This window comes from Callorhinchus milii, unplaced genomic scaffold (assembly GCF_018977255.1).
Source record: "Callorhinchus milii isolate IMCB2004 unplaced genomic scaffold, IMCB_Cmil_1.0 Scaffold6, whole genome shotgun sequence".
NCBI classification, from domain to species: domain Eukaryota; kingdom Metazoa; phylum Chordata; class Chondrichthyes; order Chimaeriformes; family Callorhinchidae; genus Callorhinchus; species Callorhinchus milii.
This window is the reverse complement of record NW_024704747.1, coordinates 922,714-943,720: the sequence shown is the minus strand read 5'-3', so window position 1 is coordinate 943,720 and position 21,007 is coordinate 922,714. Positions and strand designations below refer to the sequence as shown.

The window sequence follows — 21,007 nt, the reverse complement described above, 5'->3', positions numbered from 1 at the left end:
AGGGTGGGGGAGAGCTTTGGCTGCTGGGCTCCGACTACAACTCCCATGATGCTTTCGCCACCGCGCCCGTGATGCGTCACCCCCGACTCCCAGGCTGCTTCGCGGTCCGCCCCCGAGGCGCATGCGCGTGCGGGCGGCGTCACGCCCCGGCCGCCATTTTGTACGGCGACGTTTGAACTGAAACTTGAGAGAGAGAGAACCGCTTCTCTTTTGGGCGGGAAAGCGCGACCTTCCAGAAGCTTCGTCTCAGCCCAGTGCGGGGGGAGGGGGTTTGGCGCTCACCATGGTAAGTCAATCGATAATAACCACGACAACCCGACCAGCCTCAGACACCCCGAGCCGTTGTGGGGACGGTGTTGGGACTGAGCGGCATATAATTGTTCTCGGCGTCACGTCGTCGAGACGTCTCAAAGCGCTTCGCCGATGTCCTCCCCTCTCCCCGCCACCCCTCCCCCACACACACAACAACAACAACAACAACAAGATTACATTTGTATAGCGCCTTTCACGTCGGGAGGACGTTCCCTGAGGCGCTGACAAACAGCCCGTGGGGTTGAAACGACCACATTTTCTTTTTTTTAAGCGATCGTTACCCCCCTTCCCCACCCCCCCCCCCCCCCCCCTACTCCCCCCCTCCCCCACTCCCTCCCCCCACCCCCCCCCCCTCCCCCCCACTCCTCCCCCCACCCCGGGAACGCGAGCCGACGCTTAAGTTGGCTTTCGTCGCGGACGCGGAAACCGTGTGGATAAGTGGGTTCATCGCGCGAATGCGGGCATTGGCTGCCGGGTTAACCTGGATGGAGCCTTTCATCCCGAGCGATGGATCCCGGTGAGTCGGTCCAGTCCCTCATCACTCCTCGGGCGGATAAAACGGTTCTATCATATTTCAAACGTCTCCGCTTTGGGTGAGAGGGGACAGTTTTGCACTAATTTTGTGATGGTGGGGGGGGGGTTATTTTACAGCGTGAATGTGTATCTGTCCATATTGGCCAGGCTGGTGTCCAGATAGGCAACGCCTGCTGGGAGCTGTACTGTTTAGAGCATGGCATCCAGCCTGATGGGTTTATGCCCAGGGACTGGACGTATGGAAATGCCGATGATTCCTACAACACCTTCTTTGAGGAGACTGGAGGTGGAAAGCTTGTCCCGCGAGCTTTGTTTGTGGACTTAGAGCCAACTGTGATCGGTAAGTCAGGGACAAGCCATTTCGTCAATATATTTTCAACTCTCATGTCTTTGTATTTGCAAAGGACTGCATGGCTAAATGTGCATACAGCTTTGGTTAGTAACACAATTCACATACTCTCAAATCAAAAAGCTTAAATTTTCTATATGATGTCTGTTGAGCAGTCGGCGTAATGAGTATTAGCTCAAATTACTATTTGAGAGGGATGGGGGGGACAAGGGGTGGGATAACGGTGGAAAGATGACCAAAGGCATGGTCAAAGAGGAAGATATTGAGATGGACCTTGAAGGAGGCAAGGGAAGGGGCAAGGTGAGCTTCAGGAGCTTCAGGCGGTGTGGGCAGAAAAACTGAAGTCCTGACCGCCGTTGGTGGGGTGGGCAGGGGACCTTGAAGCAGGCAGGTTGGTAAGGTTTAAATAGGCCGCAGAGGAGGGTGGGGCAAGACCGTGGAGGGCTTTAAAAGTGAGGACGAGGATCTTCAACTCGACAAATAGTCATTAAATAGACAACATCATAGATTTATTCAAAATCATAGTTTCTCTGCATTTTCATAGTTGACTTTACAATAATAATATACATTTGATTTGGCGCCTTATTACGTCACCACAACATCACAAAGCGCTACACAGGACATATTGTTAAGTGGATTGACTGTTTATGGGTGAAACGCAGAAGCCAGTTGCACACAGCAATATCCCACAGATAGCTGTGGAATGACTGATCAAAGATGGTCATGTATATGGAGAGAGACAAAAACACATTTCTGAAGCAATAGAATTCTGAATTGTAGATGAGGTCCGTACCGGTACCTACCGCCAGCTGTTCCACCCCGAGCAGCTCATCACTGGCAAGGAAGATGCCGCCAACAACTATGCCCGTGGGCACTACACCATTGGTAGAGAAATCATTGACCTGGTTCTGGACAGGATCCGTAAACTGGTAAGAATTATTTTTAGAAATGGATTGCAGCGTCGTGCACTAATGACATTCCTATTAATAATAATCCTCGCATTTGATGTGCTGCTTTTCACGTCTCAAAGCGTTTCACATGGAAACCTAAATCCTATTAGGCCCAGATTGGCAAGAGCCAAGTCTTGGGTTCAAAAAGAGAGTGCATTGGGCTAACTTGGAGTTTAACCAGCTGAAAACGCATAACTTGCATTGAAAGCACTGTCTATAGTAAGCTTCTCACTGCGTGTTCAGATAGCACCCTACCCATCAGGGCTTTGACTTGCAAGGTTATCAGGAGCTGAGTGGGAAGAATTCCTACCCTAGTTATGAGCATTATATCAGTTAAAAGGATTATTATTATTTCCAATGCAACCAGTTGCTCATGGTCATGTAACTGAAGATAGTTGATCGTAAGACACAAAATGATCTATCCACCAAGAAGAAAAGGAACATTAAAGTTACTATTATTCCTCTTTTGCGGGGAGTGCTCTATACTTAATAAAATAATACTTGATTTGATATAGCGCCTATCTGGCTAAAAGAATGGTGCGGAGGGCAGGGGTTTCACTTTATAGGCCACTGGCACCAGTATTGGGGGAGACGGGAGCTATTCCAAAGGAATGGACTCCACCTAAACAGGGCTGGGACAAATGTCCTGGCAACACAAATAAATAGGGAGGTAGACAGGTCTTTAAACTTCTAGGGGGGGGGTAAATTCAATCACATGTAATCCGTTACAATTAAAATTAGGACCGATGAAAGGTGGGAGAGCAGATTAATGAGGGAGATGAGCAATGGGTGTCAAACGGGGAAAGGAAGCCCAGGGATAGGGTACTGGTGAATAGGACTAATAGCCCGAAGTCAGAATTAAAGGTGCTATATCTGAATGCGCCAAGCATTCGAAACAAGGTAGATGAGTTAAATGCACAAATAGAAACAAACGGATATGATCTGGTCGTCATCACCGAGACATGGTTACAGGGAGATCAAGGGTGGGAGCTAAATATTCCAGGGTACGTTGTTATAGGAAAGATAGGCAACGTGGTAAACGGGGAGGGTGGGGTGGCCCTGCTAATAAAGGATGGGATAAAAACAGTAGAGAGGAAAGATTTTAAATCAGAAAAGCAGGAAGTAGAGTCAGTGTGGGTAGAGGTACGTAACAACAAGGAGCAGAAAACTCTAGTGGGAGTAGTTTATAGACCTCCGAACAGCAGTCACGGTATCGCTCAAGGTATAAATCAGGAAATTAGCAGAGCATAGAGTAAAGGAAAAACATTAATTGTGGGTGATTTTAATCTGCACATAGATTGGGACAACCAAATTGGAAAAAGTAAGATAGAGGAAGAGTTTATAGAATGTATTAGGGATAATTATCTGGATCAGTTTGCCAAGGAGCCAACCAGGGAACAGGCCATATTAGACCTTGTTTTGTGCAATGAAGCAGGGCTGGTCAGCAAACTGGAAATGAAGGCCCCTCGAGGGCAAAGTGAGCCCCTCGAGGGCAAAGGGCATAATCATAATATGATGGAATTTAGCATTAAATTAGAGAGAGAAATAGTTACGGTTGGGTCCGAAGTCTGAAGCAAAGGTTTCAAATTTAAGTAGAGCTAATTTTGCTGGTATGAGAGAGGATTTAGCCAAAATAAACTGGGAAATTAGACTTAAGGATTTGACAGTAGACCAGCAATGGAGACGTTTAAGGAGATAGTGCAAAATTCCCAGCGAGCACGTATTCTTTTGAGGAATACAACAATAACAAGATTTCATTTATAGAGCGCCTTTCACGTCGGGAGGACGTCCCAAGGCGCTGGACAGTTGGGTCAGTTGGAGCATTGGGGGGGGGGAAAATGGTCAGGGTGAGGGGAGGGAAGGGAGGGAGCGAGGAGGGGTTAGAGAGTCGAGAGGGGAGCTGAAGGCGCGGTCAAAGAGAAAGGTCTTGAGGCCGGCCTTGAAGGAGGAAAGGGAGGAATCGGCGAAGGCACTGGGGATGGAGTTCCAGAGCCTCGGGGCTGAGAGGCTGAAGGCCCGGCCACCGATGGTAGGGCGGTTGGGGCGGGGGGTGTGGAGCAGACCGGAGCCAGAGGAACGGAGGGTACAGGCAGGTAAGAATGCCACGGGAAAGGTGGCCCAACCGTGGCTAACTAGAACAGTTAGGGAAAGTATAAAGTTAAAGGAATAAGCCTATAAAGCAGCTAAGATGAGTAGTAAACCCGAGGATTGGGTTAGCAGAAAGATTAGATACTGTTAGTGTTCAGAGGGATTTGGGTGTCCTTGTACACCAGTCTCAAAAAGTTAGTTTGCAGGGGCAGCAGCAACTAAGGAGGCGAACGGCAGTTAGCGTTCATTGCAAAAGGTTTAGAGTACAAGAGTAGGGAAGTCTCGCTGCAACTGTATAGGGCTTTGGTGAGACCGCACTGAGAGTATTGTGTGCAGTTTTGGTTTCCTTATTTAAAAAAGGACATACTTGCCCTTGAGGGGGTGCAGCGTAGATTCACTCGGTTAGTGCCTGGGGTGAGGGGACTGACCTATGAGGAGAGGCTGAATAAACTGGGCTGTATTCTCTAGAGTAAAGAAGAATTAGGGGAGATCTTGTTGAAACATATAAGATTCTTAAAGGGCTGATAAAGTAGACACTGAGGGTCCCCGGTAGGAGAATCTATAACCGGGGGTCACAGTCTGAAAATTAAGGGTCAGCCTTTCAGAATAGAGTTGAGGAAACATTTCTTCACTCAGAGGGCAGTGAATTTATGGAATTCATTCCCCCAGAAGGCTGTAGATGTCAGTCCTTGAACATCTTCAAGGCTGAGACTGATAGATTTTTAAAAAAACAGAGGCATTAGGGGATATGGGGACAGGGCAGGTAATTAGAGTTAGGTTAGAAGATCAGCCCTGATCTTATTGAATGGCGGAGCACAGGCTCGAGGGGCCGAATGGCCTACTCCTGCTCCTAATTCTTATGTTCTTATGTCATTGCGACATCTCAAAGCGCTTCACAGAATATACTGTAAACTGGAGTGACTGTGTATTTTGTGGGCTAAACAAAAGAACACTTAATTGTCTTCTCCCCACATTACATTTTCCTTTTTTAAAAAAAGTTTTAAAAGCTAATGAGGATTGAAGTTGCCAACAAATAAAGCTATCAAAATTGTAACTATCAAATGTATTTTTCGCAGGTGGACCAATGTACAGGCCTGCAGGGCTTTCTGGTTTTTCACAGCTTTGGTGGGGGCACTGGGTCTGGTTTCACTGCGCTGCTGATGCAGTGTCTCTCTGTTGACTACGGTAAGAAGACCAAATTTGAATTTATCATCTACCCAGCTCCGCAGATATCTACAGCCATGGTGGAACCCTACAACTCCATCCTGACCACCCACACCACTCTCGAGCACTCAGACTGTGCGTTTATTGCAGACAACGAGGCTCTCTATGATATCTGCCGCCGAAACTTGGACATCGAACGGCCAACCTACACCAACCTGAACCGGCTGCTTGCTCAAATTGTCTCCTGTATCACAGTCTCTCTTCGCTTCGAAGGTGCCTTGAATGTCGATCTGCTTGAGTTCCAGACCAACTTGGTTCCGTACCCACGTATCCACTTCCCCCTGATTAGTTATGCACCAGTGATCTCTGCTGAGAAAGCTTATCACGAACAATTAACTGTAGCTCAGCTTACCAACTCCTGCTTTGAGCCAGCCAACCAGATGATCAAGTGTGACCCTCGCCGCGGTAAATACATGTCGTGTTGCCTGCTCTACCGAGGTGACGTGGTGCCAAAAGACGTCAATGCCGCTATTGCCACCATCAAGACCAAACGTTCCATTCAGTTTGTGGACTGGTGCCCAACTGGGTTCAAGGTTGGCATCAACTACCAGCCTCCCACTGTGGTGCCCGGTGGTGACCTGGCCAAGGTGCTACGTGCTTGCTGTATGCTGAGTAACTCAACAGCTATCCGGGAAGCCTGGGCTCGGCTCAATTACAAATTTGACCTAATGTTTGCCAAGCGTGCCTTCGTGCACTGGTATGTGGGTGAGGGGATGGATGAAGGGGAATTTCCTGAGGCGCGTGCTGATTTGGGGGCGTTGGAAAGGGACTATGAAGAAGTGGGTATGGACTCCGTTGCATATGGCCAAGTTGAGTATTAGAATGCACCAAACCAAGGGGTAAAGTTTGCATTTTTTTTAATGTTACTTAAATTAATTTATATCAATGCAAACAACCACTTTCTGTGGAGAAAAATCAGCACTCGTCAGGCTAAGATCCGCGGTATTGGTAAAAAGCAGTACCAGAGAGATTGGAGTTTTCATCATTGCTCAGCAGGTTAACGTTTAGAAAATAAATATTAAACAAAAATAACTAATTAAATAAATAATAATAGTTTGGTCACTCAATCCACCAGTGAGTGGGACACTGCTGTGCAGAATTGGCTGCCAGGTTTCACCACAAAATATACAGTCAGTTCACTTTACAGTATATTCTTTGACGCACTTTGGGACGTCTCAAAGACGTGATAAGGCGCTACATCAATTGCAAGGCTTATTATTAAAAGATTGTAGATCTCACTCTAGGGTCTACAGCAGTACTCATACGCGCTTCAAATTCCCAAATAATGGGGTTGATTGAGTTTTAATGGAGGAGCCCACTTACCCAGAGGACTGCAGTGTCACCCAGTGGTCATTTCACCTATGAAAATTGACACACAGAATGCTTAAAAATGTTCAGACTTTACCCAAGTGTTTGAAAGATAGAATTGGCTTTCAGTGTTCTCAGGCCTGTCTGTATTTTCTCCTTTCTCACAATTCATTTTAAAATGGAGGAAGCACTGTGTTTTTTGCTGAACTGGCACTGCCTTACATTTTTTTCAAAGATTTTAATTCTGATCATATTAATTTTCCTGAAGAAATTTTTTCAGTAGAGGGCAGAATGTGGTTTCACAAAAAACAGGGCTTCTTCCCAGTTTAAAATCAATCCAGAGAAATGATCGATTATTCTCTGATGACTAATTGATCGAGAATTTGTATTATGCATTTTAAATAATATATTGTAATGTTTTGGAACAAAAGACTTTTAGTAAAATCTTGTCATGGAAAGCGTATCTGAAAGTTACAGCGAGTTATTCATCATAAACATACTCAGAAGAGCTATACAACACTTTCAATGCTTCATGAACTAAAATATGATTATTCTGCTGTAAATCTGTGGTTTGCCTTGTGCACCCAGCAAAAGGATCAGTAAATTCAGATTGCATCTGGGTTCGATAGTCAGGCATGAAACGTTGGGCAAGTTTCCTTACTGCACGGGCCTCTGTTCACTTAGCAGTAAGTAGGAATCCGGTTGTTGGTCAATTGGCGGATCGCTTTTCTGGGGTAATATAATAATAGTCCTCGCATTTGATATAGCGCCTTATCATGTCTTCGAGATGTCTCAAAGCGCTTCACAGGATACACTGTAAAGTGTTTTTACTTTATATTTTGTGGGCGAAACACGGCAGCCAATTGTGGACAGGGATGTCTCACAAACAGTTATGGATTGAAGTGACCAATTTTTTTTGAAGGAATTATTAACCCCAGAAAAGCAATCTGCCAATCGACCAACACCCAGATTCCTACTTGCTATTAGGTAAACGGGCGGTGTGAGTAAGTGAGGAAATTCGTCTAAGGGAATCAAACCCGGGTCCGTTCGCTTGCGAGTCGACTGCTCTAACCACTGAGTTACAGGACTCCACGATAACACATTCAAGAAGAAAATTACAAATAATAATAATTTGGTCATTTCGATCCACGACTGTTTGTGGGACGCCGCCGTGCGCAATTGGCCGCCGCGTTTCACCCTCAAACACACAGCGTATCCTGTGAAGCGCTTTGAGACGTCCCGAAGATGAGATAAGGCGTTATATCAAACGCAAGGACTATTATCGTTATTTACGCCCAGACTCTGCGCTCAGCAGAACGCTCTGCAAACCCATCGGTTTGAAGGTTGAAAGCAGCCGACATGGTCCTGGCAGCTCCTTGGCGCGGGGGCCGCCGGGAGTTGTATTTCCCTCCGCCCCGCGGAGGGCGGCCAGCGGGGGTGTGGAGGAGGCGACCGGAACTACACCTCCCGGCGTGCCTTGATTGTGGCGCGCATGTGCTGGCCGTGGCGCGGGGTGCGCCGGGAGTTGTATTCCCGCCCCTCCCCTGCACGCCTCTCAGCCCCACGCGGGGCGGAGGCGCCTGGAACTACACCTCCCGGCGTGCCTGGGTGTGGCGCGCAAACTCCGGCGTGGCGCGGAATCCATTTTAGCGGTTGCAGTCGAGGTCGCGAGAAGCTTTCCAGAAACGTCTGCCGGTTCCAGGGACGAAGCGAAGCCGTCTTAAAGCCTTATTTCCCGCCCCGAGAGCAGAATGGTAACCGGGGATGGGGGGGGGGGGCGCGAGTGTGTGTGTGTGAAGGGGAGAGGGTCACAGGGCAGAGTTGTGTTTGGAGGCTGTGGCTGAGGAGACTCGGGCCTTGGCCTCGCGCTTGAGCCGCGCGCTTGCTTAGTCACTCACCCCGGGGGACGCGCCGTGCCGAGCGCAGGGGTTCGTACGATTGCTGTTGGGTGTTCCCAGCTTTGGTGGGGATCGACGTCTGGTCGGTCAAGGCAGACGGGGCCCAGGTGGGGGAGTTGGCGAACCGCGGCGCAGAATGGCCGCCCTCCCTGTTCCTGATGTCTTAACCGGGGGGTTGGGACATCCATTTTGAAATGGGCTCCGCCAGGACCCAACCCTTAACTTCCACGGTTCCAGTTCACAATCAATAAATAAACGCCCAACGACAATAAATGATACTACCGCGTGGAGAGGAGATTTCCCGAGGCGCTGGGCAGTCAGGGATTTGGACCCGAGCTGGTGGGGGAGGGGTGGGGGTTGGGATCGGGAGGGGTGGGGGCAGGAGGGTGACCGAAGGCGCGGTCGCAGAGCAGGGTCTTGAGATGTGCCTTTGGAGGGAGGCGAGGGAGGGCGAAAGGCTTACGCGGAGGGGGAGCGCACGGTATTTGAATGCGAAAAATTTTAATCTCTTGAGAGCGGTGCCTTAAGGAAGCGGTGACTGTGGCGCCGAGTTGAGCTTTTCTCCCCGGTATCCGGTTAAGTTGTTCCAGTTTGCATCACCTGCCGACAATCTAACGTTGCATTGTGTGAACAGCTTTGTTTCTGAGCTGCATCACCATTTCCTGCAGAGAAGCCACAGGTGCGGTCAATTGTATTTTGAACTCTTGTTTTGCCTTTGTTCCGATAATGGGCTCTTTTTGCTCCCACAGCGTGAGTGTATCTCTGTCCATGTTGGCCAAGCCGGTGTCCAGATAGGCAATGCCTGCTGGGAGCTGTACTGCCTGGAACATGGCATCCAGCCTAACGGACAGATGCCCAGTGATAAGACAGTTGGAGGGGGCGATGACTCCTTCAACACGTTCTTCAGTGAGACGGGAGCTGGGAAGCATGTCCCACGCGCTGTGTTTGTCGATTTGGAATCCACTGTAATTGGTAAGTGGTAAGTGAAATAGGCCATTCCTTATAGACATGGCGTCAGTGAGTCAGACTTGATCACTTGACCCATGGCCGAAGGTCGGCTTGACCATGGGTTTTAGTGCCGTTGCACCACCAGCAATCTGTGTCTTGAGTCAATATGTCTTACCCAATCTGGAGTTGGAAATTATTAATGTGTATGTGTGTGGTATTTTTTTTCAAATTGCTCTTGATATTCAATTGTATCATTTCTGAAAAAGTTAATATAATATATTAGGGGTAATAATCCCTCCACCAAAAATAAATTACTCAATCCATCACTGTTTGTGGGTCACTGTACGCAATTAATTGGCTACCACAAAATACACAGCCGTGCCTGTGCCAGCTCCTTAAAGAGCTATCCAACTAGTCTCACTCTCCCGCACTTACCCCATAGCCCTGCAAATCTTTCCTTTTCAAGTACCTATCCCTCAGGTTACCGACCCACCCGCCAGAGGAATAGTTTCTCCCTATCTACTCTTATCAAAATCCATTTAGACTATCAGCCCTTCCTCTCTTGGCTCACGGGTACTGATGTCTTGAAATTCCTTATTGCAGATGAGGTCCGCAGTGGTACCTACCGCCAGCTGTTCCACCCTGAACAGCTGATCACCGGAAAGGAAGATGCTGCCAACAACTATGCTCGTGGGCACTACACCATTGGTAAAGAGCTGATTGACCTGGTTCTGGACAGGATTCGTAAACTGGTAAAGTCTTCACTTATATCGCACTCCCACATCTGTCATAATCAGGGCTGAATGTAGTATGTTATTTTAAAAAAGAGTATTTCTTGCATTCCAACCACAACATGACTCACATACCATCTATTTTCATATATTTTACTAGAGGACGTGACGCAGAAATGGGTCGAGTCAGACACTGGCTTCAGAGATTTCCCTCCACATCTGCAAAGCTGTGTTTCTCTCCTGACTAGGGAGTGAGTGAGTGGGTAACTAAAAGATCACATCTCCTTGATGCGTGTTGAAAGCCACAAGTGAAATGCCTTCTTATAGTTTCCAAACTAGCTGCTGGTGCCCATCCATCCACAGCTCTCAGGTACCGCCCGCCCTCACCCCTGTATGGGTGTCTCTGCCCTGCATGAGCTGGTATGAAGGTGTAGAGCATTGCAATATCACCTGGATAATACAGCAGAGAGAGAGTGTCTGTTCTGAGATCTATATCAGTGTCCCAGTACCCTGTTTCTGCCACTGGACTGACCGCGCATGTAGATAACAGAATCTAGTAGATCTCCACAGACATTTTCTTAATTTACCTCCCCCTTCAATCGCAGGCCATGTCCTCTAGTTCTACAATTCAGTACAAGATAAAACAGCTTATCATGGTCTACATTATCTGGTCCCTCCAGAAGACCGTAATCATATTGCCCCTTAACCCTCTTCTCCAGTGTGAACATGTCCTGCTTATCTAATCGCTCTTCGTAGTCCAGTCCGTCCATCCCCTGAATCGTTTTGGTTGCCCTCCTCTGAATCCTCTCAATGGCTGCAATATCCTTTTTATATTGCGGTGACTGGAACTGCACACAGCATTCCAAAATAACTATTGCTTTGATGCATTTCAAGGTCAGGATTTTATGATAGATAACTTACCATTAAATTCTCAGTCAACCAGTCTAGGAGTTCGGTGGATTCTTTCGTGAAAATGTTTCATATCAGAGACTGAGCTAGGCCTTGCTATACCTTGGTGCTTATGTTTAGGATTTTACATTCTGAGGGAAATATTTACTTTTTTGTACTTCCCCCACTGTCACGGCTGAATAACGTTCTTGTATGTTATTTACAAGGACGTGCCCTGTCTAGCTAAATAGCTCAACACTTAGCTCACGGTCTACTAACGCATGTTTGAAACTAATTATTGGGACATTTGACTGGCAACGCTTTCAAATATCGTAACTCCAGTCTTAACTAACCTTGCTTAAAGTGCATGTACGGCAGCAATCAAAACTCATTGCATCGTGACTGCATTGTGACTTTTAAGATATAAAATAGTCTGTCATGTGGTTTGTGGTTGCCAATACAGGTTGAGGCTGAATTGTAATAATTTTTTTCGCCATTTTGATCATCTTAAATGTTGCACAAAATGGAGGAAAGAGTGAAAGTGGTCTTGAGGTGGAAAATTGGACTGTTTTTTCAATTGTATCTCAGGACTGTGTTGTCCTTGCAAAGGCCCATTTCAATTCGCAAATTAAAACGCTAGGTATTTTCTGGGTCTTTTTGTGGAGCAAAAGAAGAACATCAAGAGTGCGGATGGGGTGGTTTCAACACCATGTAACAGGTAAATTTGGCAAAAATTAGGATTTAATTTGGAACATTCACTTATCTCTCAGCTGTATTGACGTTGAGTATGTTCGTGAGATAGCCAGTTGGGTTTCCAGACGTACACAGTACATTGTTTTTTTACCAATTGACTTTGATCAGAAAAAAAANGCACATTTATTGGTGGAATGTTTTTTTCCCAAACCATGGCCGCATTGAAATAAATTAGTGTCAAGTTCACAAACGAACTTCATGGGACAATGCTGTCTAAAGGAAACCAATTCTATTCACTTTCATTGGAAAAGGAACATTATTTCATATAGAGAGAGGGTGGTCCAACTGTGGAGCTCACTGCTCCAGAAAGGTGTGAAGATAGAATTAATTTAGTTTTTAAAAGGGAGAGAGACACTTGGAAAGTGAGGAGATCAAGGGATATGGAGAGGAGGTGAGGAAATAGGATTCAGTGACCTGTTGGGATCCAATAAACTGGCAGAACAGGCTGGTAGATAACGTCCACCCGAAAGCAGAACACATGATCAAGAAAAACTACACTAAACAAGGTACTTCCCCCTTCATTGCTGTAGGCGGACCAGTGCACTGGACTCCAGGGTTTCCTCATCTTCCACAGCTTCGGGGGAGGCACTGGCTCCGGCTTCACTTCCCTGCTGATGGAGCGTCTCTCTGTTGACTACGGCAAGAAATCCAAGCTTGAATTTGCCATCTACCCTGCTCCTCAGATCTCCACAGCGGTGGTGGAACCCTACAACTCCATCCTCACCACACACACCACCCTCGAGCACTCAGACTGTGCCTTCATGGTAGATAATGAAGCCATCTACGATATCTGTCGTAGAAACCTGGACATTGATCGTCCATCTTACACTAACCTAAACCGATTAATTGCACAGATTGTATCTTCTATTACAGTTTCTCTTCGCTTTGACGGTGCTCTGAATGTAGATCTGACCGAGTTCCAGACCAATTTAGTGCCATACCCACGTATCCACTTCCCTCTCGCCACTTATGCCCCTGTGATCTCGGCTGAGAAAGCTTACCATGAGCAGCTGTCTGTGTCTGAGATCACCAACTCCTGCTTTGAGCCAGCCAACCAGATGGTCAAGTGTGACCCTCGTCATGGCAAGTACATGGCATGTTGCCTGCTCTACCGAGGTGACGTAGTGCCAAAAGATGTCAATGCCGCTATTGCCACCATCAAAACCAAACGTTCCATTCAATTTGTGGACTGGTGCCCAACTGGGTTCAAGGTTGGCATCAACTACCAGCCTCCCACTGTGGTGCCCGGTGGTGACCTGGCCAAGGTGCAGCGTGCAGTGTGTATGCTGAGCAACACCACAGCCATAGCTGAAGCCTGGGCTCGGCTTGACCACAAGTTTGATCTAATGTATGCCAAGCGTGCCTTTGTGCACTGGTACGTGGGGGAGGGGATGGAGGAGGGGGAGTTCTCCGAGGCTCGTGAGGACATGGCGGCCTTGGAAAAGGACTATGAGGAGGTCGGAGCAGACAGCGTTGAGGGCGAGGATGAAGAAGGTGAAGAGTATTAGATTTTAATTCAGGATTCCAGAGATTGTTGTGGAGGATGACTGAGTGAGGCTGTCACATTCCACTTCCGCCCTCGTGAAGGGGAACAATGCCGTGGTCGCGAGCATTTGCTTTTTTTTGCCTCCCTTTAATTTTAACTGAATGAAAGCAAGCGTTTTGTATTGCGCAGAATAGCGCCCAGTCACCCTTTTCTGAGTGTGGGGCGGGGGGGAAGTGTTTATATTTAAATTTGGAGAACGGGAGAAATGAACTTCATTATTCCTGATTATGAGAGCCACTGATTCTGAATAGATGATTTATAGATAGGGAAATATGTTTGGATCACTTATTCTGTTTGAATTGTAATTGTTAAACGCCACCGATTTTAATGCCTGCCGTTCACTACCCGCACCTTGTCCTGTGGCAGAGCAGTAAAGCATCGACTCTAGAATAAATTGAAGTAACAATTCCACTTGCTTGGGAGCGTGCTCTCTGATGATTTAGCTGCCGTTTGGTTAAATTCTCGGCAGAAAAGATGGTTGCAAAATGTTCATCCACATTAGTTTAAATGTTCCACGTTTAAGGTTCCCAACACCGAGTTGTATTCAAGCGCTCTGAGACACTCCCCCCGCGTGATAGAAAGGGCGCAGTAGAAATGCAAGTTGTTCATCGTTGCATGTGAACTTCGGAGCTGCAAAAAGTGTGGGTGTTATCGAATTATTCCTGTTGAAATAAAATTCTGTTTTTTGCTTTACTCATTTGTCCGTTCTTGACTGTTTTGGGATTCTATTAATTTACTTATTGTCGGCTCAACAGGGCAGCCAGTCGTGTGTCTGATTCAGATGAGCAGGGGTCAGGGGGCTGGTTTGGGTGACCCTGGAGTCGAGTGGTTAAGAGTACTCGCCTCGCAAGTGAGAGGACCCGGCAGGTCAGGGCAAAACCTTAGGCAAGTTTCCTTACTCCCCACACGCCTCTGTTTACCCAGCAGTAAGTAGAAACCTGGTTGTTAGTCGATTGGTGGATGACTTTGCGGAGTAATAATCTCTCAAAAAAAATTGGTTATTCAATCCACGAGTGTTTGTGAGACACTGCTTGTGTGCAATTTGTTTCATGGCTGCTGCATTTTGCCCACAAAATACAGTCACTACACTTTACAATCTATCCTTGGAAGCGCTTTGAGACCTTTCAATGATGTGACAAGGTGCTGTATCAAATGCCAGGATTATTATTAATTAACCTGTTGATTGGGATCGTCACGAGAGGATTGGGTGACAACAACTCTGGCCCAACTGATCTCATTCTTGAAATTCTGACAATTCCTTTCCCCTCCCCACTACCCCCCACCGCCCACCCCCCAGTACTGCAGTGGAACGTCAGACTGGACAATGAGCTCAAAGCCCCCCTGATGTTGGGACTCGAACCCACAAGCTCCTGCCCCGAAGGTGAGCGTACAAGCGAGGGGCTGAGATTGATGATTAATTACCGCCCCCCCCACCCCATGTGCCCTGTGACTGCTCCGCTCGTTCCCTGAGTCAGGCTAAACCAGGCTCGACCCAGGGCAACAGAACTGGAGTCGACAACCTTTCGGAGGAAAAAAGAAACGGGTCAAAGAATAAAATAAAAACGCCAGACTGATTTTTAATTTGCACAAACTTCACAAACGGAACTTTATTCACATCGATATAGAAAATTAATCTTTCAATAAATTTATCCTCGGAGGATCTCATAAGGGGTTTGGCAGTCACCAAGGGGTTAGATAGGTAGACGGACAGACAAATAGATAGATAGATGGATAGATAGCAGCTCGGGGGAGTGGATAGCATGGGAGAGTGGCTGCAGGTGTCTCTTGGGATCAGGAAGGCTGGATTCCCGCTGGGAGTGCCTTGCTTACCAGGATTGGGAAATCGGATGGATGGGCCTTTGCCTTGGAGGGAGGGAGGTTGAGGAACTTGAGGGGTGAGAACCGAGAGTGTACAGGGAATAAATGAAGCCGGATAAAATGCACAATCCTATGTGTGTTGCAAACTCAAAAGTCCTAAGGGAAGGTAGAGCAGCGAAGTAGTAGTGGGGGGGGAATCCAATGGAGATTTTCAGAATGATTATTTGTTCAGCTAAACAGATCACACACTCACACACACACACACATTGGCTCATTGAGTTGCTAAAATAGGGTAGACAAAAAGACATTGAAGGTGGGGTCTGTCATGGTTTAACGAGGGGAAAATCAGGGAAATTCAAGATTTGTTGGCAAAACACATTTTTGGGGGGGCTCCCTGTTCCTCACACCCAATACCCTCGGCATCTTCAACCTCCCCATCCATTCATCCATCCATCCATCCATCACAGCAATCTGCTCCAGTCCCAGATCATACAGCAAACAGGTCAATCAAATCACTATTTTGGTTCCAGGCGCCACTGAGTCAGGGTTTGGCCATAAATCAACAGATATTCAATCAAGAAAAATTCATTTGATTTTGGCCGACCAAAAAGGTTGGGTGTGTGTCCAGCATTGCTCTGACTCATCCATCAACAACACCTAACCTCATAAACACCATAAGCCACACACAGACCTTGTCACAGAAGTCGCTAACGGAGCCCACCATATATATTCTGTGTCACTTAATGAACTCGTAGAAGCCCCTGCTCGCTTGCGCCACCCGCTCAGGTGACTCACCCCCCTCCCCCCCCCCCCGGTAAGGCGCGATGACACACGGTAAACGTTACGGGACGCACACACGACGATGGGAGCGGGTGGGACGCGGTGTTGGGTCAGTGTTGGGAGGTGGCAGCTCAACTCGGACGTATGTGGGGAGGATTCTTCTCTTCCCCCTCTCCTCTCTCTCCCCCCCACCACCAACGTGCCTTACTGTGGCAGTGCCTTCAAAATGGCGTTGACTTCCTCCGCTACAGCGGTGAGAGCAAACTCAAACTGGTCCTGTGGGGGTGGGGGGTGGAGAGGAGACAAAGGCAGAATCAGACAAAGTTTGCTTCCCCCCCCCACCCCAACCACCCCCTAACTTGTAGTCCAATCCTGTGTCCCTTCGCGGTGGCTCCTGGGCACAACAGTGAATTGGGGGTGTGGGGGGGGGGGGGAAGGTTTACGTTTAAATGCCATTGAAGGTCCAGTTGCACTATTCGAAAAGAGAAGGGAGTTTCTCTCTCTCTCGCTCTTTCTCTCTCTCCCCCGGTGTCCTGGCCAACAATCCCCCCACCCCCAAATAAAATTGGTCACTCAATCCACGGCTATGCTGTGTGTGGGTCACTGCTGTGCGGAATTCACTACGGTGTTTTGCCCACAAAATACACAGTGAATCCACTTTGAGACGTCTCAACGACGTGAGGAGGCACCGGATCAAAGGCAAAGGTTTATTATTATATCATAAGGGAATGAGGTTGGGTGGGAAGGGGGTGGAATGGAGAGAGGGAGGGGCCGGAACAGTGTCAGCTCTGTGATACCCTGGGAGCCCAGCACATGGGGAAACAAACACCCACCTTGGCTCTCACCATCCCGGGCCTTTGGTCTCGTATGTACTCCAACGTAGCTGCGATGTCGATCTCCTTCACACCTGGTAACGAGCACAGACACAGCACAATGGAGCAGCTCGCACTGTAACACACACCATCAGCCTCTCCTGGCCCTCGTGGGGCTCAGTGCAAGGCAAGTCGAGCAGAAAATATCTATTGCATTAACAGAACTGCTGTCCTCTAGATGAGACATTAAACCAAGGGACCCAGATGCCTGTTCAGGTGGATGTTACAGATCTATGGCTCTATGGGCAAAGAGAAGAGAGTTTCTCTCTCCCAGTGTCCCAGACAGCAGTTACTCAGATGAAATGTTCTTATGAAATGGCTTCACGGCTGATTGTGGGATATTGTTGTGCACAAAATGGCTACTACGTTCATCTACAAAACAAACAGTCACTACACTTTGACAATAATAATAATAATAATAATCCTTGCATTTGACATAGCGCTTTTTCACGTCTTTGAGACGTCTCAAAGCGCTTCACAGAATATGCTGTAAAGTGAATTGACTATACATTATATACATATAATGTATATTTGTGAATATACATTTGTGGGCGAAACGCGGCAGCCAATTGCGCACAGCAGTGTCCCACAAACAGCCGTGGATTGAAATGACCAATTTATTATCGTTTTTTCTTTAGGGATTATTATCAGGCGCGTGGAGTAAGGAAACTTGTCCAAGGTTTCAGCCACTGCCGGGAATCGAACCCAGGTCTCTCGCTTGCGAGGCGAGCGCTCTAACCACTGAGCTACAGGACTCCACGACTGCTGAATAAAGTGAGAAAAGCATCATTCTGTGTCACTTAGTAAAACCTGCCTCGGGAGACGATGCTGCTATGGTTGTAGAGAAAGCACCAGTGTAAGGGAGTTCATGTATCATCATAGAAGTCCCAGAACATCGTTGATCCAAGGATAAGAATTTCAAGTGCTCCCTTCTCTTCTGCAGAATCGTTTTCGAGAACCCAATTGTGTTCCCTTTTCCCTCATTTGGTTTGAAAAATGTCTGTTTAGCTGCTTAAACAATTTGAATTCAGTCTAAGAGACAGGATGTAACACATACAGCCCAGTGGAGAGATGATGGGAGGGGAAATTTATTTACCTTGGCAGTGTGAAGATATGATTGCTACTACTACCTTTGGACATTCACAGAGAATTTGGATCTTTATCGGTGAGCCAATATCATTCTTGTTGTCCGGCACAATTGATGAATTGAGACTTCTTGACCACGTGATAAGGCACGATACTGAATGCAAGGATTGCTATGGCACAGAGACCTGATATCCACTGTTTTCATGTCTGCAAAGTGTCTGATCGCTATCAATGTGGATATGAGGCTCTGCGTGCACACAGGAGTGGTACAGTGTGTCACGCGCTCTCCTCACACACTCCCCGACGGGTCCTGATCCCGAATAGTGAGAGACGCCGCTGGTGAACACTATAATAAGCCTCCGGTTACCTTTGGACATTCTGTTGAGGACCATGTCAATCAGGATGTAGGTTCCAGTCCGCCCGGCCCCATCACTGCAAAGCAAAGAGACATCGGTCAGTCACACAGTCACGCACTGTGTGTGCACACAGGCTCTGTGTCATTTAAAATGTCGCACACAGCATGTGATGTACACAGATTAACATAAACACACTATGATCTAGTAGTTGTTTGTTGACTGGGATTCCCACTGAGTGTGTGTGGATGTATCCTGTCTCCGCTCCAGCCTCTGTGGCCTGGGAGCCGAGCGGCATGGCTGGGGCTGGGGGTTGGTGGTGGGATCGGGGAATGGGGGCACGGGGGGTGGCGGGGGCGGGTGGGGGGGGGTGGCGAGATGGGGAACCTACCTGCAGTGAACCACGATCGGACACGAGCGACCCCGATAGCACTTGTTGACCTTCCTGTGGGACAGAACGGAACAGAATCAAACTCCCTCTCACATCACTGAGCTCGGGCTCAAAACGCGGTAAAATTATGTGAGGTTTACTGTATAACACACAACAACAACAACAACAACAACAACTAATATTTACAGCATCTTTCACGTCGGGAGGACGTCCCAAGGCGCTGGACCCAGAGGGAGGTGATAAATGAGCCAGTGACGGAGCTAACGAGACACGTGGAGCCCAACAGGTCAAGGCGGACACTAGCCCCAGATCCCAGGAGCCTCCTTACCCCCTTTCCCCATTTCCTGGATGTGCTCCTGGGTCTGGGCACTGAGCAGGGAGTGGCTGGCAGCGGGAGGTAAAGAGAGAGCACTAGAGAAGGTTCCACGGAGCCGGGCGGTGCTGACACAACCACCAATGATCACTTTTGTGACTATGCAACTGGATCCAGATTACTAGCTGCAAATCACAAAAATGACACTGAGAGCTGAGAGAGAGAGAGAGTGTCAGAGAGCGAGAGAGAGAAAGAGAGAGCGGCAGAGAGAGAAAGCCAGAGAGCAAGAGAGAAAGTGTGTGAGAGACAGAGAGAGTTGAGAGACAGAGAGCTACAGAAAGTGTCAGAGCGACAGAAAGTCAGAGAAAGAGTGTTGAGAGAGACAGAGAGCGACAGAGATGACAGAGCAACAGAGAGTGGCAGAGAGTCAGAGAGCGAGAGAGAGAGTGAGACCCAGCAAGTGTCAGAACGACAGAGAGAGAGAGAGAGAGAGAGAGAGACAGACAGACGAGGGGGCCTAGGAGCTGTCAGAGGCTTGTTACAGATGCCGTTAGTGAGGGGGTGAAATGGGCCCGAGGGAGATTGGGAATGGGGTGAAGATATTGGCAAACCTGACACTTCTCGGTTCTGCACTCCCCCCCCGAACCCCTGGCCCTCGCTCTGTCTCTCTGTTTGGAGTTTTCTCTCACAAAACATCTGCCATAGATTTTCACCAGAAGATAAAGCCCTAAGTTATCTGTAATTTAACTTAGGAACAGGGGGAGGCCATTCAGCCCCTCAAGCCTGTTCTGCCATTCCATTAGATCATGGCTGATTGGTACCTCAACTCCAATTACCCGCCTTTGCCCCAAATCCCTTTATCCCCTGACTTGACAAACATGGATCCACCTCAGTCTGGACAATGTGAATGGATCCAACAACCACAGCCTTTTGGGGGAGAGAGAAAGTTCCAGATTCCCACTGCCCTTTGGTACTGCCTCAACTCCAATTTGTACACTGCTCTGGTCAAGCTACACCTGGGAAGGGTTCCTCACCCACCAGTGACCGCCCCACTGCCTACCTGCGGAAATCCAGGAGGGGGCGTGTGGAGGAGGGGATGCCCTCGGCCGGCCAGCTCAGGAAGTGGAACTGGGTGAGAGTGCGCGTCTCCTGGGTCTGAACGTTCTTCAGGTAGAAACTCCGCACCAGGAAATCTTCACACCAGATGTGCTCGGACACCAGGTTCACCTGCAGGGAGGACACACACGACTCGGAATCCTGGAGCAGACCTGGGTGAGGGTTTGAGACACCCTCTATATAGGAACAGGAGGAGGCCATTCAGCCCTCGAGCCTGGTCCACCATTCTATTAGATCACGGCTGATCTGTATCTCAACCCCATTACCCGCCTTTTCCCCGTATCCCTTGATCCCCTGACCTGACAGACATCTCTCCACCTCAGTCTGGGCAATGTGACCGGATCCAGCCATAATCCACAGCCTTTTTGGGGGAGAAAGAGTTCCAGATTTCCATTATCCTTTGGGTGAAAAATACTTCCTGATTTCACTCCCAAACGGCCTGGCTATAAATTTAAGATGATGCCCCCTTGTTCTGGATTCCCCTCCCCTCCACACCCCCCCTACACCCCCCACACCCACCAAAGGAAATAGTTTCTCTACGTGAGGGATGCTGTGCTAATGCAAGTTGCTGTTTTGGTGCCTTATTGTCATTGCCCACAGCTTCACTCACTGGCTCCCATTTCCCCAGCAAATCAACTGTTAAGATCTTGGCCCTGACCTTCCTTCACCAACTCCCCAGCATGTGCGCTGCTCACCTCGTAGATGTGGTAGAGAGAGGACCCCTCGTCTGGCCAGTACCTCTTACAGCT

At 48.1% G+C, this 21,007-nt stretch overlaps 3 protein-coding genes across 3 annotated transcripts; 2 read left to right on the top strand and 1 right to left on the bottom strand.

Moving 5' to 3' along the window:
* The first annotated feature begins 166 nt into the window (after window positions 1–166).
* LOC103189642 (tubulin alpha chain-like) lies at window positions 167–6,510 on the top strand. Its single transcript, XM_007910100.2, has 4 exons — window positions 167–286; window positions 964–1,186; window positions 1,976–2,124; window positions 5,310–6,510. The coding sequence occupies exons 1-4, from the start codon at window positions 284–286 to the stop codon at window positions 6,276–6,278; spliced, it is 1,344 nt and encodes a 447-aa protein (XP_007908291.1). The 5' UTR covers window positions 167–283; the 3' UTR covers window positions 6,279–6,510.
* Window positions 6,511–8,413: 1,903 nt separating this feature from the next.
* Window positions 8,414–14,221, top strand: LOC103189641 (tubulin alpha chain-like). Its single transcript, NM_001292598.1, is given in 4 exon segments — window positions 8,414–8,519; window positions 9,413–9,635; window positions 10,215–10,363; window positions 12,514–14,221. Coding segments are annotated over 4 exon segments (1,353 nt in total). The 5' UTR covers window positions 8,414–8,516; the 3' UTR covers window positions 13,492–14,221.
* Window positions 14,222–16,093: 1,872 nt separating this feature from the next.
* Window positions 16,094–21,004, bottom strand: LOC103189653 (protein tyrosine phosphatase receptor type N; the record flags this gene model as incomplete). The annotated part of the gene is made up of 6 exons (XM_042336181.1): window positions 16,094–16,403; window positions 16,961–17,034; window positions 18,453–18,517; window positions 18,830–18,883; window positions 20,203–20,369; window positions 20,954–21,004. Coding segments are annotated over 6 exons (483 nt in total), but the record flags the coding sequence as incomplete, so codon positions are not given.
* Between the last annotated feature and the right edge of the window lie 3 nt (window positions 21,005–21,007).